General features: G+C 42.0%; 1 protein-coding gene across 4 annotated transcripts in view; it reads left to right on the top strand.

Annotated features, from left to right (window-relative positions):
* Positions 1-7546, top strand: part of znf827 (zinc finger protein 827) — a 77910-nt gene extending 70364 nt beyond the window's left edge. For 3 of the 4 annotated variants that reach the window (XM_031276799.2, XM_031276798.2, XM_031276800.2), the window contains 2 exons: positions 309-486; positions 3429-7546. In XM_031276799.2, the coding sequence (XP_031132659.1) occupies positions 309-486; positions 3429-4452 (1202 nt within the window). In that variant the 3' untranslated portion in view covers positions 4453-7546. Of the gene's footprint in view, positions 1-308; positions 487-3028; positions 3080-3428 lie in introns of all 4 variants that reach the window. The other variant, XM_031276801.2, reaches the window with a different exon arrangement.
* The last annotated feature ends 7352 nt before the right edge of the window (positions 7547-14898 follow it).

Genomic DNA, 14898 nt, shown 5'->3' with positions numbered 1-14898 from the left:
CAGGACATCTCAGCTCCCACTGCATCAATTTTGACTTTTTTAATTCAGTCACTTGTGAGTCCCATGATCTTTATAGAAGTGCAGTGCATTTGCAGCTGTGAATCTTGCCTATATACTTTATATGAGTGGGCATTGTTGAACCTGACTTTTCCCCGTATCGGAACTCTTTGTTTCTGTTTCTAGGGTCACTCTGAGATTTTAGTCATGCTTAGTCTGAGGAGCACAACCAGACTCTGCAACAAAACCATTACATTTAAAATCATTCAAACTCAGTCTTAACTCACCCTCTTCTCTTTCCTTCTCTACAGGCTTCGAGTGTGTCTTCTGCAATTTTGTGTGCAAGACGCGTAGCATGTATGAACGGCACCTCCAGATCCACCTCATCACGCGAATGTTTGAGTGCGACGTCTGCCACAAGTTCCTCAAGACGCCCGAGCAGCTGCTGGAGCACAAGAAGTGCCACACCGTCCCCTCCGGAGGGCTCAAGTAAGGAAAGCAAGTACAGACAGAGGTTCCTAACTCCGCCCACCCTTCCCCTCCCTCACCCCTCACCCTGTCAATTCACTAAACACAAAACACAGTATATACACAGTCATAGACCAATGTTAGGGGTATGCAATCTATGGCATATTTAAATTTGGCTAAAATAAATATTTAAAAAAAACAACTAAAGTTTCAGGCATCTCACAATGGTTTTAATTATTTTACATGCACCATTTAACTAATTTTACATTTATAAAATGATGCATGTAAATAAAAGAATACAAAAAGATGCATAACATCATATACCTAAAGCTGGCTGACATTATCATGGTTCTTTATAATAAGAGCTGAACAGCAATACAGCTGAAGACAGAAACACAGATTTGTGGATTATTTGAATATTATTCTAGCCATGTGTCCTTTATCAGTTAACCTCACTTGAATGTTCATTATCTGCAGCCAGCAAATAAATTGATACAAGCTGTAGTCTTGCTCGACAGCCTCTCTTGGCAAGGATAACGTATTAGACAGTGGTCTCTGGGTCTGCAGTGGCTGCTATGAACAGAAGGGAGAGTGGAAAGGAGATGGAAATGGGCTTCCCCTCAGGGTCTGTTCTTCCATTGCCCACAGCGAAACAGCCATGCCAGAGAAAAATATCTGATGAAACCTGCATTCCAGAAAGCCACCCCAACACAGACACTAATATAATTGTTGTTGGTACATCCCTCGAAGATAATCATTTAGAAGAAGCACAAATGTCAGATCCCATTGTAACATCATAGACTAGACATTGACACAAGTCAATCCAAATATGACAACATGAATGCATGCTTTACTGTATTTTACACAGCATGAATGTTTTGGAAATAATGACCCTGATGAAAAGCTTTAAAATACAATGTCCAAACCTATCTCACACTGTAGTTTGCATCCCAACCCCTAAAGTACATATGCCCTAAACCCCTAAAGTACTCATGTCCTAAACCCCTAAAGTACTCATGCCCTAAACCCCTAAAGTACTCATGCCCTAAACCCCTAAAATACTCATGCCCTAAACCCCTAAAGTACTTATGCCCTAAACCCCTAAAGTACTCATGCCCTAAACCCCTAAAGTACTCATGCCCTAAACCCCTAAAGTACTTATGCCCTAAACCCCTAAAGTACTCATGCCCTAAACCCCTAAAGTACTCATGCCCTAAACCCCTAAAGTACTCATGCCCTAAACCCCTTAAGTACTCATGCACATGCATGTTGGATCTAGTGGTCTAATTTTAACGATTCTTGACAAGGCAGCCTTGTTTTTTTTTCTGTAGCTCTAGTCTCCTCACATGCTTCCCTCTCCATCTCCATTCTCCAGTCCCACAGGAGCCTTTGTTGTACTGTGACAAGTTTATGTCCCATTTTTAGGCCTGTCAAGCCAACATAAAGCCCATCTGTTGATCTCAACATCCACACCACACACTGATGATGTTAGTGTTTGAGTTCAGGCCAACCACACTAATGTACTTTCACACAGATTCAGTTCTAGGGTGGCAGTTGACAGCAGTTGGGATAAAAGAAAAAATGCAGTAAATCAAACTTTTGTAAAGATTCATTTCAAGTAACACACGCCATTTTTTTGTTTTTGAGTTGTTCTCATAACTCCAGTCTGTGCATGTGCAAGATCATTGAGTATCATTATGATTATCGCCTCATCTTGTCATAAACAAAGATCTGTGTTCTATATGGTTTTCTCTGTGCAGCCATCAGTGGAGTTAGGATGTTCTAAACATTGCTGAATGTCTGGAAATGGTAGCATTTCATGAAATGTAAACCAGGAGGCTGCCAACACAGTTAAATTGACTTATATGTTAAACTGTGGCTAACAGAACACAAACACACAAGAAGCCCCATTCATAGCTCAAATATCTCTACACAGCATCCTTAGTCCCCAACTTGAGGATTTGCTGCTAGCTGTAGTGTGTGAGTGAATACATGTAAAGGAGTTTTTATAACAGTTTTAAATGTTTCTTCTGTCTGGTGTTAATGTTTTTGAAGCCAGATTGATTTCTTTAAGTTAGCATTCAAAAGAGAAAGAAGCAGGATGTGGATATTTTAGATTAATGTTATTCAAGGGAGGAAAAAAATAGACGGAAGAACTGAGCTCTTTTGATATTTATTTAAATTTATCAGCGCGTCTGCTTTTACTCAACTTCTTTGCTGTTCTGTTTATATCTGCACATGTGGCTTATATTTTCAGCTCTTCAAGGTTTACACAGTCTCTTAATTTATGTAAACCACATTTATATTTACTGTCAAAAGCAGGCAGGATTTAGCTAAACAGGTGTAGAATGAGTTAACGGAGCTCGCAGGCAAACAGGTTTTAGATGAACTCCTATTGCCTATATTTTCTGACCTCCAACATCCAGATTTTTTTTTTTTCAAGACTAGTGTATGTGTATACACTTGAGCAATGTGAAGTGTTACTATATATGTAGGAGTGTGTAGAAAGGAAGAGAGGGCCTTGACCATTTCGAGGTTTTTCTGAGGTGATTCTGTTCTGCAGGGTTTGTGAAGCGCTTTGGGGCCCAGAGCAGATGAAAGGTGCTATTTAAATGTAAGTGCCACTCCATTCCTTCATTTCCCTTCATGTCCTACTGCTCCAATCTTTTCTCCAGACTGTCACCCCAAACCCCTCCCCACCCAACCACACCCCCCCTCCTCCATACACACATACCTGATCATCTCAATTCTCCCACCATTAAACTACCACACATACCACCATGAGCACACAGAACTCTACATGATACACATTTTTCCTTTACCTGTCCTTCTCCTTCTTCATCATTTTGTGTAATTCAATTTCAAGGTGTGTTATGTGGCTTTGTACACTTCCCCTTCAACTGTCCTTTGCTTTTGTCTGTTGTGTCTCCCCTCCCTACTTCCCTTTTCGTTGCATTTCCCAGGTGCCCTTTCTGCATCTATTCCACCAATCGTCCAGCGGCCATGGAGTGCCACCTTAAGACGCACTGTAAGATGGAGTACCGCTGCCGCATCTGCCAGGGACTGTGGCCCGACCAGGCCTCATTGGAGGCGCACATGCGCGGGCACCGCCTGGGCAACCACTACAAGTGTGAGCAGTGTGGCTACTTGTCCAAGACGGCCAATAAGCTGATCGAGCATGTGCGTGTGCACACAGGCGAGCGGCCCTTCCACTGCGACCGCTGCTCTTATAGCTGCAAGCGCAAGGACAACCTCAACCTGCACAAGAAGCTGAAGCACGCGCCGCGCCAGACTTTCGGCTGCCAAGAGTGCCCTTTCACCACCACACACCCCTTTGTCTTCAGCCGCCACCTCAAGAAACACCAGAGTGGAGGAGCGGGGGGACTGGACGGAGGCTTAGGAGGAGAAGACGTGGAGGACGATGAGGAGGCAGGAGAGGAGGAGCTGCCACTCCAGGGAACGTCCCCAGGGGGCTCTTCGTCGCGGAAAAGCCAGGAGAACTTCCTGTTTAGCAGAGGAGGAGGAGGGAGCAGTGGAGGCAGTGGGAGTAACAGCCCTCTCTTGAGTCTAACGGCATCCCACGCACTCCAATCCGTTGCCCTGTCACTCACACTTGGCAAGCCCCGCCAGCTGGACGCCGCCGGCCCTCTGCACTGCTTGGTCAGCACTAACGGCAGCAGCGCCGCCAGAAACCCCAGCGGCCCGAGCGGCGGCGGCCCCTCTCTCTTCCTCCCCTCCTCCCGCCACGTGTTCGAGCAGTACAGGAACTGCGACCGAGCGCACCTGATCCCCCTCACCACCTTGTTCACCCACAACAGCCGCTTCACATTCCACTCGCACCTCCACTCCAGATGGCGGCACGCCACATCTCCTCTCCTCTTCTCCTCCAAATCGGCGTCCCCCTCCCGCTCTCCCCCCTCGCCCTCCTCCCACAAACACTCCTTCCTGGCCTACCTGGGACTGATGGAGAGGGCTAAGACTGTTTGACCTCGGCCCGCCCCCTCCTCCGCTCCTCGCTCTTTCCCTCACTCCTCGGACGGTGGTGTGAATGACACTCGACCACTGCAGTGGGAGCAACGTCTTTTTCCAATCAGACCAGCAGAATAAGCTGGACCAGACAAAGATATTGAAGAAAGAGAAAAAAAAAAAAAAATTTATAAGAGAAAAAGGCTGTACATGCTAAAAATGCATTTATATCACAAAGCTGCTTTTCTTATCGGTTCTATCAATTGAATTATTACTACTTCAACTACTACTCTCTATTACATTTTTTTCTGTTTTGAAATGTCTGAATGACTTGGACCCAGTTGCATTATCTGAGGAAACTAACGTATCTCAGTTTTATAGATATTTTTCTTTAGTTGTTTGACGAGATAAAAAGATGAAACAAAAACTTGCAAGTGCTATATTTTAGTGCATTTCTGTCTATTGCTATTATGCATTGAAATGGCATGCCTGTGTTTCAACTAGCTTTGACGTCATTAGGAAGCTACATTTGAGATCTCCTGAAGTGTTAGCGGTGCAACGTGGACAGAACCAATGAAACGGAATGCTTTTCATTGTAAAAGGCACGTTTCCAAAGCAACGCCTCAAACCACGCACTTACTTATTTATCAGTCTTGTACATAGTTTTGTAGCCTTTCCCCTTACCATCTTTTTGATTTCTGTTGGTTTTTTGTATAATGGTGAAACCATATTATGCATAGCTGCTGCCTGATATCACCTCTGTCTCGGAATAGATATTTGAATGGGTTACTAGCTAATTTTAATAATTTTTTTTGTAAGCTCACAAAACAGAAGATAGGCTGTGATAATGTAAATAAGGAACATCTGACCTATCATTACAAGAAACATTATACATTTATTACTAATAATTAGATTTGAATATAAATGTAAAATGTTGACGATGAATTTGCACTCACAGATGAATAAGCAGTGAAATAATGAGACTCATGACAAAGTGGAAACATTCATTTATTATTACTGAGACTGGGTGGATATCGGCGCAGCTTCATATGCAGAACTATGTATCACGCACCTGTACTTAGAAGAGATATATGAGATAACTGTTTTGTGGAGGTGACCAGCTCTGGGTTAGCGAGCTACCCACAGCCAGGGTCACCACAGGCCGATTCCATGGTGCTTTTTGGAGCTTTTTGTAATTTTTGTGTACAAAAAAAATGACTTGAATGAATGTATTTTTGTTTATGTACATGAAAAAGAAGCGATACAGAAGTGTGAACTGGGACGTCTCCTGTGCTGGAAAAGACGGGAAAGTTAGTGTGTCTGGTGGCCTTCTGTGTGTCTTTTTCTTTGGTTTTTTTTTTTTGTCTTTCATTTTTTTAATTTTTACTTTTTTTACTGAGCCTTTTACATCATAATAAAACATTTTCTACTAACATTCATAGAGAACGCATTGTGAGAAAAAGCTCCTGTAGGTGCAATGATGAAGCAAAGCCATTCATTTGTACAGCATTGTGTTCAATGGCATTGGCTTCTGTTAGGCCGGCAGACATGGTACTGCTTTTTTGTCGGCCCCCCCCCCCCCCCTCCTTGTTAACCTTTTGAGTTTTAATTGCACTTATTGTAGTTACACTTAAAGCCAAAAGCACTTCAACCTTTTTTTCTCCTTTTTTTGTTAAGTGCAAACTTAGATCCACCAAGTTACCATAATGTGAAGTGGACAGTAGTTGCCGGAAATTACTCAATCAACACCCCTTAGTTTCACATGTAGGCATTTCTAGCAGTGCAAAAGGGTCTGCCTCTGCGAAATCGGAGAACGTAAATTAATACAAATTGCATGAATTAGACAGTAGAAGTCAAGCTCTCCCTGGGAACTAAAGATCCCAGGCTAAATTGTGATAGCCAGTTTTGCACAGTGCTGCACTTTTTGATTAAGAGAATATGTATTTATCCCTAAAATGCTCAAAAGGAAGAAGTATAGTACACGCATTTTATTTTGAAAAAGCTTTACCCATTGATAGTGCTTGTGTTTGTAAGTGGTCTTCAAGCCAAAATCCCTTATTGTAAAGGGATTGTTTTTTATTTTCCTTATGTTCTCCTGGTGTCTATTTTACTCATGCATTTTTCTTGTAGTGAATCATTGTCAAATCATGTCAGACAAATGTTGATTGGACAGAGAACATGACTTGTCGAGACCAAACTGTAACTCGCCGCAGGATGTGATGTTAGGATTGAATCCGTCACGTCCTGCTCTGGAGCGATGCCTCGATTGTCCCTCTTTACACTGCTGTTTGTTTGTTTGTTTGTTCCTTTTTGCCCTATCAATGTCTGGCGTGCTGTTCCTGGAGTGAAAGGAGCATCCTTCCAACACACACATACATACACACTCTTTCTACTATCTACGTTGTCTTTTATACTCTAGTGCCACTTGGTGGAAGGAAACCACCTGAGACTTCTGGGAATGAGTCAAACTAATTGTCAGGGTCCAAAAAAAAAAAAAAAAAAAAAAGATAAAGATAAAAAGAATGTGTCCACTATTGACACCTTTTTAAAATGTCTGCCTTTTATTACAGCGTAATCATGAATGGCTGCACTTCTTTATGCCACCCCTAGTTTGAGTGTAATGTTTAGATAGGCAAAAGGGCTCTATCCTTTTGGAAACCAATATTCTTAAACACTTATTCTGTTTTGTTTTTGCCCAGTTTTTTTTTTTTTTTTTAGAGCGACTACCTTTTCAGCACTTCAGAGTATGCATGACATTGCCCTCTCTAGTTTTTTTAGCACTTAATTATGTTTAAAACTAACTCCCTTGGTTGCATTTAGTTAGCATCACACTGCACTGTCTACAATCAGTTAGCTTTAAGTTTGGCTGTATTTTATTAGAAAAGGCTCAGCTATCTTATCTTTTGGCACTCGGTAAAGATTGGTATGTGCTGTACAATGCTTTTTTTTATTACTTCATTGTTAAGGCTGTACAGGGTTGTGACGATAACTGGTAAATAGATCATTTGTACTTTTTTGTTTTTGTATTTGTTTCCTTTGTTTGGCATTATTTTATGTTCAACTTGCCAGGTCTAAATGTAACAGGATTTGAAAGTAAAGCTTACATCAGATATTACTTCAGTTGTTTGTCTTTTCTCTGCTAATTCTTTTGACGATCACATTTGTCCACTACTAACAGCATCACTCTTGCACTTTGCTAAACGCATAACAAAACTTTTTCTTTGTCTTCCTAGCTGGCTGTTTCTTCAGTGAATACTTTAGTGACCCAAATGCTCATTGTCTCTTGTGCATAAACACAGAGCAACCGATTAAGTATAGTTTCTAGTATTTGTACTACATATAACATCCCTTAGTTATTTAACACCCACAACCCCACAAAACCTCAATCTAATTTGTGGGATCTCGAAAAGGACACTCATTTCTATTTATCTATACTATAAAGTATATTTACATGTTAAAGTGCCCATATACTTTTTCTGGGATTTGGGGTGTTATTTTGTGTCTCTGGTGCTTCCACACGCACACAAACTTGGAAAAAAAAAACATCCATACTGTTTTGAGTGAGATACGGATTTCTGAATGTATCCTGCCTTCAGTCTCCGGGTGAGCTTGTCAAAATCGGCAGGGCTGTCTACGTCATCGCCCGAAACATTTGAATATTCCCTCCCATCAGAGCATACGTACCGTGTCTATGTCTCCACCCACCAGGTACAAGCACCGGTTTAGGAGACACCATGTCGAAGCACCACGGAAAGTGTTCTGTTGTTGGCTGTAAAGACGAGCACAAAACACTCCATCGTTTCCCAGCCGCAGACGACAGAAGAGCGGCATGGGCTGAATTCATTTTTGAAGGCAATGTCCCTGCTACAGTTGGCAAATGCTCGCTAATGCTAATGCTCGCCCAGCTGCTAGCATGGCACGCCCTCGTACTCTGCTCCTGACTAGGTAGTAGTCCTTACCTAGCTACTGTGCGTGTGCGACTCCCAACAAAGATGGAATAGAAGTGAGATGTCTCACTTTGTAGTTAAAACAGAGAGCTCAACACACAGGGTGAAAAGAGGAGCTGCAGCAGTGTGCAGTACAACAAATATATGGTGTTTTTTGAAAATTAAACCATGTAAACTTATTCTGGTACAACCTCTAAATACAATTATGAACCTGAAAATGAGTATAATATGGGCACTTTAAAAGGTGGTCTACACAGACAATTCAGCTGACAGAGCAGGTAGCTATATTGCATATTGCAGGTGTTGCAGCTTCTAGCATAGATATAATACTGGTGCCACTGGTTATAGTTTGTAAATTAAAAATAAACTATCTACAGTTGTTCTTCCCTGCTGAATATTTGAAAAGCCTTATTTAAGTCTTTGAAGTCCAATAAACGCAGTCCAAAATGTCTTCATTTTTCACAGGATATAAGATGTTTAATTACATGGTGTTGACATCGGTTTACTCGAGAAACTTTAAGTTAAGATATAGTTGACATCGATTGCTGATGAAGGTCTACTGTAGTACCGAAACAACGCTAATAAATGTATCTTTGCAAGTTAGACTGCAGGATTTTGTTTGCGACTTTTGACCTACTCGTCCCTCTTCTATGCACCTGTCACATGAAATAGATGTGCAGCATATTTTTCTGTTCTGTCATTGATTGAATTGGACTATATTACTTGTAGCAAATGACTTCGCAAAATCACATACAAAAAATAAAATGAATGTTCATTGCAATTAACTGTTTTTTTCTGTTCATCTTTAACTTAAGTATGTAAAACCTCAATAACAAATTAAGTGTTTTTCTTGAAATTAAGTTGGACAACATTGTGAAATTATTACAAAAGATGACCGTGTCACGATACCATTCCAGTAAAAGTCAATTTAAATATTGCCCAGCCCAAACAAGGATCTTTGTTCATTTAGCTCACATTCAAATCAATTTACACACATAAACTCAAGTAATTAGGAATGCAAAAGCCTTTGTGCCCATTCAATATTCCTCTCAGAGAGAATAGCAAGTAAAGACAAACAAGATAAAAGAGATCAAACACATGTTTCAGAGCAATAACAGCAGCAGAAAAGGGACATGAGTTAAGGAAAAGCACTGATCATCTTTGAGGGACATAGCATTCTCTAATTTATAACGGTGGCGTGCCATCATAATAATAAGGAATAGGATCTGTCATGGTGTCTAGCTGGTGTTTTTATTAGACCGATGGGAGGTCTCTCCTTTCTGTGTTGTAGTAATAAAAGTTGCAGCACGTTCTCGCCCAGCCAAAGGTTGGCCCTGCCTAATGAAAACAGATGAAGCAGAGATAAAGTGTTTGCCGACATTAAGGGACTCATTTATCACCGTTAGCCCCCGAGCTATAGAACACCTTGGTCTGGAGCTCTCCTTTAACAGGCCCTGCCTCACAGCACCCTGGTGGCACACTGCAGCCTTCCAGGCACATGAACACTTCCATATTTACCTCTCTTTCTCTATTATTCGTTGCAGATTACGTATTGCTTTAACAGATCGTATCACTGTTTACATCTCTATGTGTATACAGTCTCATCCACTGGGTTCATTTAAGCTTGAGTGAGGTTTTAACTGTAAAAAAAAAAAAGAAAGAAAATGAAGTGATTTAGAGGAACCTTTAGCAAATCTAGCTATCTTTAGCTGCACCCCAATGTTGACACATGTGGGTTCAACAGCCATCCGAAGTTGAATCTCTTCTGTTGAAGGGCCATGTTCTCATCTAGCTGCTCATCTTGCCTGTGTAGCCTAATAATTAATCTTTTTGGCTGTGTTTAAAGCTGCTTAATTAAGTTCAAAGCAGCGCTCGGGGCACTGTGCGCCTGCTCAGCTGACCTCCCTATGAGTGGAAGTGTTGATTAGGAAGTGAAGAGACATGCAGGCACTGCAGGGGATGGCTATTGATTGAAAAGGTAGAAAACCTCATTTGGATTTTGTGATTGGAATATCACACTGTACACTGGGCTGTTTTTCTTCATTTGCCACATAACAATAACTTCATTCCTGTGCTGACAGTTTGGTGAAATCGTCAACTAAGGGAGGAATTTCTGTGATAAGACTAAATGCCAGAGTTTTCCCTCATCCCAATAATAGCCCTTCACCCCGGCCCGAGTTGTCTGCACAATGTCGATCTTTCGACACCACCTCACGAAAGTTGGCCGCTGTCGATCGATAGCGTGTTAGCTTTTTGTTTGAAGGTTCAGGCTGCCTTGGCTTTATTACAGCTGCTGAGAGTCATGGGGGAGTCGTGCACGGCTTTGTGAGAGAGGAGCTCCCTCTTGTTTGCCAAAAGTGTAATCCCACTGTGACCCGCCGTGACCCTGCCCTGAGAGGAAAGCTGCTTAGACAGAAGTGCGTGTCTGTGGGAGCTCCCAGCTGCCTGGCCTCTCTCTCTGTCTCTCTTTTTCTCTCTTTATTTTGCTTACTACATCTACCTCACACTCACCCTGCCCTCCTTTATAGGTCCATATAAATCTTTTTATCACACAGAATCTCTTCTTTTACCTCTCACTAAATAGCCTACTTTCCTTTTTGTTTCTCCTATTTACCTCATCATCTTTTTCTGCCCTTTCCTTCCAGTTAACTCCATGCATATTTCACTCAGCATTAATACCTCCAAGACTCCCCCTACTCACCAGCCCTCATCCACTATTGAGGTTTTTACCCTGTAAAGGAGCCCAGGCTTTGCTAAGTGGAGACAGATCTCCTTTTTCTTTTCTTTTTTTGCTCCAACAGAGAAAATAAACACACACAAGTCCTGCCACAGACAGCCTTCAGTATAGGCTGCAGAGCAGGACCACTGGCACACAGGGAAGAGAAAATGAAGGAAGAAAGAAATGACCTCTGGAATCGATTTGGCATGGGTTGAAGCCAGGGCAAAAACTGCGCGGAACAAGGCTCCGCTGAGGCTGCTTGTTGATTCGTAAATCTATTCATCTTTGAAAAAATTAGGCACTGACATGAATTGGTGAATATTAAATTCCATGTTTATTCAGCCCTAATAGTGTGTAGAAGTTGTGCATGTCTGCTCTGGCTGCTGGAAACATGTGCAGTTTTATGCAAAGTGCAAGCCAAAAACAAAGACGTCATGTTCAAGGCTGTGCAAGAAAGACAATCCACACCTGAGGTACACCTGAGGGAGAGCAGCAGAGAGAGATGATCTGCAGGCTTGTGTGGGGCGTCACTCACTCCCCACTCTTTGTTGGGTTGGACACGCATGGGGGGACATGTATTTACATGAATGTTTGGTGCCCAGCCCACGGGCATAGCATTACTGCCTGCCCAGAACCCCCGCTGTGCCTGTTCCCCGTTCTCTCGGGTGAGACATCACTCGACGGGGGTCAGCAGCAATCTGATTCAGGAAGCACTGCGGGGGGTGTTTTAGGGGGCTAGGAGGCGGTGGGTTTACCCACAAGTCCCTGGGCTTAGCATATCCAGACTTGGGGCAGCCTGAATCAGCAGGGAGGACAGATCATACCCCCCTGCTGGGTGCTGCCTCAATTATAAAGCTACTGCTTGGCCACTCCAACTGGATGACAAACACATTATAGAAGAGAGGAAGGGGGAGGGGGGGAGGAGCATGGTAATGGAGAGGGGGAGAGCAGCTCTACGTAAGTATGATCGTGTCTTTGAAATAGATAGGACACAAGCCAGCCAACTCCCCTGTTATTAAGCTCTGCTGTTACCATGGCATTCTATGACAGTCACCGGCCATAGGTTACTTGGTTTCTATGGGTAACAGTCGGCGCTGCACTTCATTCACATCTTCTGTGACACTGAACCTAAAAGATATCGCCCACCGATTCTCATCAGCCTACAAGTGAAATCTCTCTGAGTGAAACACGAGATGTTCATTTTGAAACATCTACATACACTCATGTTTTTTTTTTTTTTTTTATCGTTTCCGTCTGTGAGATGAATCGAGTCTGCCGAGATCTGAAGTGAGGAGATTTCGTTATAGAGAGCTTAACAGAATAGCCCAAGGTCAAGCTCAAACTAATCAGGCTCCTCATTTCCCTGGATGGAGTAATGAAGTAGAACCCTAACCTCCGGCAGACCCTGGGACTCTGTAGCAGGGAAAACTGGCCTAGAGACCAATTAGCAAGAGTAAACGGAAATATTAAAACAGAGCAGTCATTTATTAATAAATATGAACCGAGTCATCCAAAAAAGCAGCTTCAAAGCGCTTAAATGTGCCTTTATGTGAAAAGAACAGTTAGATGTTTTACACCAAATGTCATAAAACCTTAAATCTCGCAGGATAAAAAGCTCCTTTTAGTCTGTATCCTAAATATGATTCTTACTGAGGGTTGATTACAACCTGGCTAGCTCTCCTAATTATCTCATGCACTTGAGCTTTTAATGATTTCCATGATTCAATTATCCCTAACTGAGTTCCTGTCTTCAATCAATTAAAGCCATAGCTGCACACTCATCCATCTTCCAATCAGGACATCGGGAATCCCTCCATCCATTCTCATTTGAGGAGAGAGTGGGTCAGACAAATTAACTGAGATCGCATCCATCCATGTCTTTTCATCTCCCCACACACACACACATTTTCTAACCTTTTCTGTTACTTTTACTTTGTTACGCTCGAGTGTGGCGAGGATTTGTTCAGGGTAATGGCAGGAAAAGCTGTATTATGTGTCCACAACAAAATAGGATTTGTGCAGATTATTTTCTATAAAAATGATTAAAGCTTCAGTTGAGTTTTTTTAACCTCATTATAAATAGGAACAACATGGATGTCCAACTACCCTAACCCCTCCAACTGCACAAACGAGTGCTTGTGGATATAATGTATTCTACTGAAACCTTGAATAAATACATTATAGTCTTTTATCTAAAAAAAAACCTTTTGTCCTGCTCCTCGTCGCTGGTTATTGTGATACCTGATGTGAAGATGAGTGACAGTGGCTCTCTTCATCTCTCAAGAACGCTCTCACACAAAGACACACTTAGGAGATCAACACACACACACAAACCCCACTTTTGTACACACACACACACACACACACACACACACACACACACACACACACAAACACATACACAGTTTGGCACCATCTGCTGGAACCTTGAAAAACATGTAGGTGAAATATTTACCTGCATGTCAAATATAAATATAATGTATTTAAAGATTTCTTAATTGCAGATTGGTTATTTTTGAGAGAAAAGCATAGGCATGTTTTTTTATGATCGATTTTTTTTTATTTTTATATTTTTGAACATAGAACATACAGAACAAACAACTACAATCAAACAAGAACCAAAACCCTCTTCCACCCCCCAAGCATGGGCATGTTTGACTGTTGACTGATGAATGCAGCCTGTTTAGCCAGTTCACAGCCGAATTAGAGGAAGAAAAAGAAGCACAGAAATGGTTGCCAAGGTGCCCAGATAGTCATTTAACCCTCATTGGTTGAGAGGCACGCCGAGGGCAGGACAACCTATTCACATGCTGCTCTTTCCATCCCCATTATCTCCTCTGTCTCATCCCCGCAACCACCAATATGGTTTTCTTGAAAGGGTTTAGCATTCTTTTAAATGTAAATACCAAATTGTGCTCACTCTGTGCAGACGCACAGGATGGAGCTGAAGATTAGGTTTGATGTTTTATCGTCGCAGTGGCTTTCTCTTGAGTAAAACTGTTTAACAGCAGCGCCAACTGCAGAGCAGAGCATTTAGGGGCGTTTTGGCCACATTTAACATTGGGGACGATCATACACAAAGACAGGCCCACTACACTGCATCGGCCTTGTCCGAGCATCCTACTATGATGGACTCTGCAGCACAAACGGGGCTGCAAACTTCAATCTCATCACTCTCAGCAGTGCTCATTATGTTGCTGAGTAGCTTCAGATGTCTTCATTCAGCCTCGGCTATATCTTTTCTCAGAGCCCTTGCATTTTTTGGACGGCAGTGAGTGTGCATTCCCTGGCACAATTTTCAATAGAGCAACCCCTGGAGAAGCCGGAGAATGGCTATCACAACAATTACACTGACAGCTCTTTTCTAAAGTGCACTTGATTTATTTGATTTAGCGAAGATTAATGGCCCTCCCTCCAAGCAGGCCTGGCTGAGATGTGCAGCAAAGCACAGGCTTACTCCTTCAGAAGCACAGGTGTATGCTAACACAGATAATGAAATGGTACCAGATATAGGCACACATCCAAACATATATGTACTGTACATATACTCACAAATCACCCTTGAGCATGCTTGATCTGAGATTTGTTTGTTACCCCTGAACTGACGGATTAATTCCTCAAATTTCTGTTTACTTCAAAGCATAACACTGTTAAAGTACAATTAAAATTAAACTGGATATTAGAGTTTTTCATATTTGCATACAATGTGCAGCCAAACTTGAAAATTAAATTATACTGTATACTTGACTTTAATTATGTCCAGATTTTTGCTCATTTTTAATAAAAAATGAAATGGAAATG

The sequence above is a fragment of the Sander lucioperca genome, chromosome 4 (genome assembly GCF_008315115.2).
Source record: "Sander lucioperca isolate FBNREF2018 chromosome 4, SLUC_FBN_1.2, whole genome shotgun sequence".
Classification (NCBI taxonomy): domain Eukaryota; kingdom Metazoa; phylum Chordata; class Actinopteri; order Perciformes; family Percidae; genus Sander; species Sander lucioperca.
The sequence above is the reverse complement of the archived record's forward strand: the minus strand, read 5'-3'. Positions and strand labels throughout refer to the sequence as shown.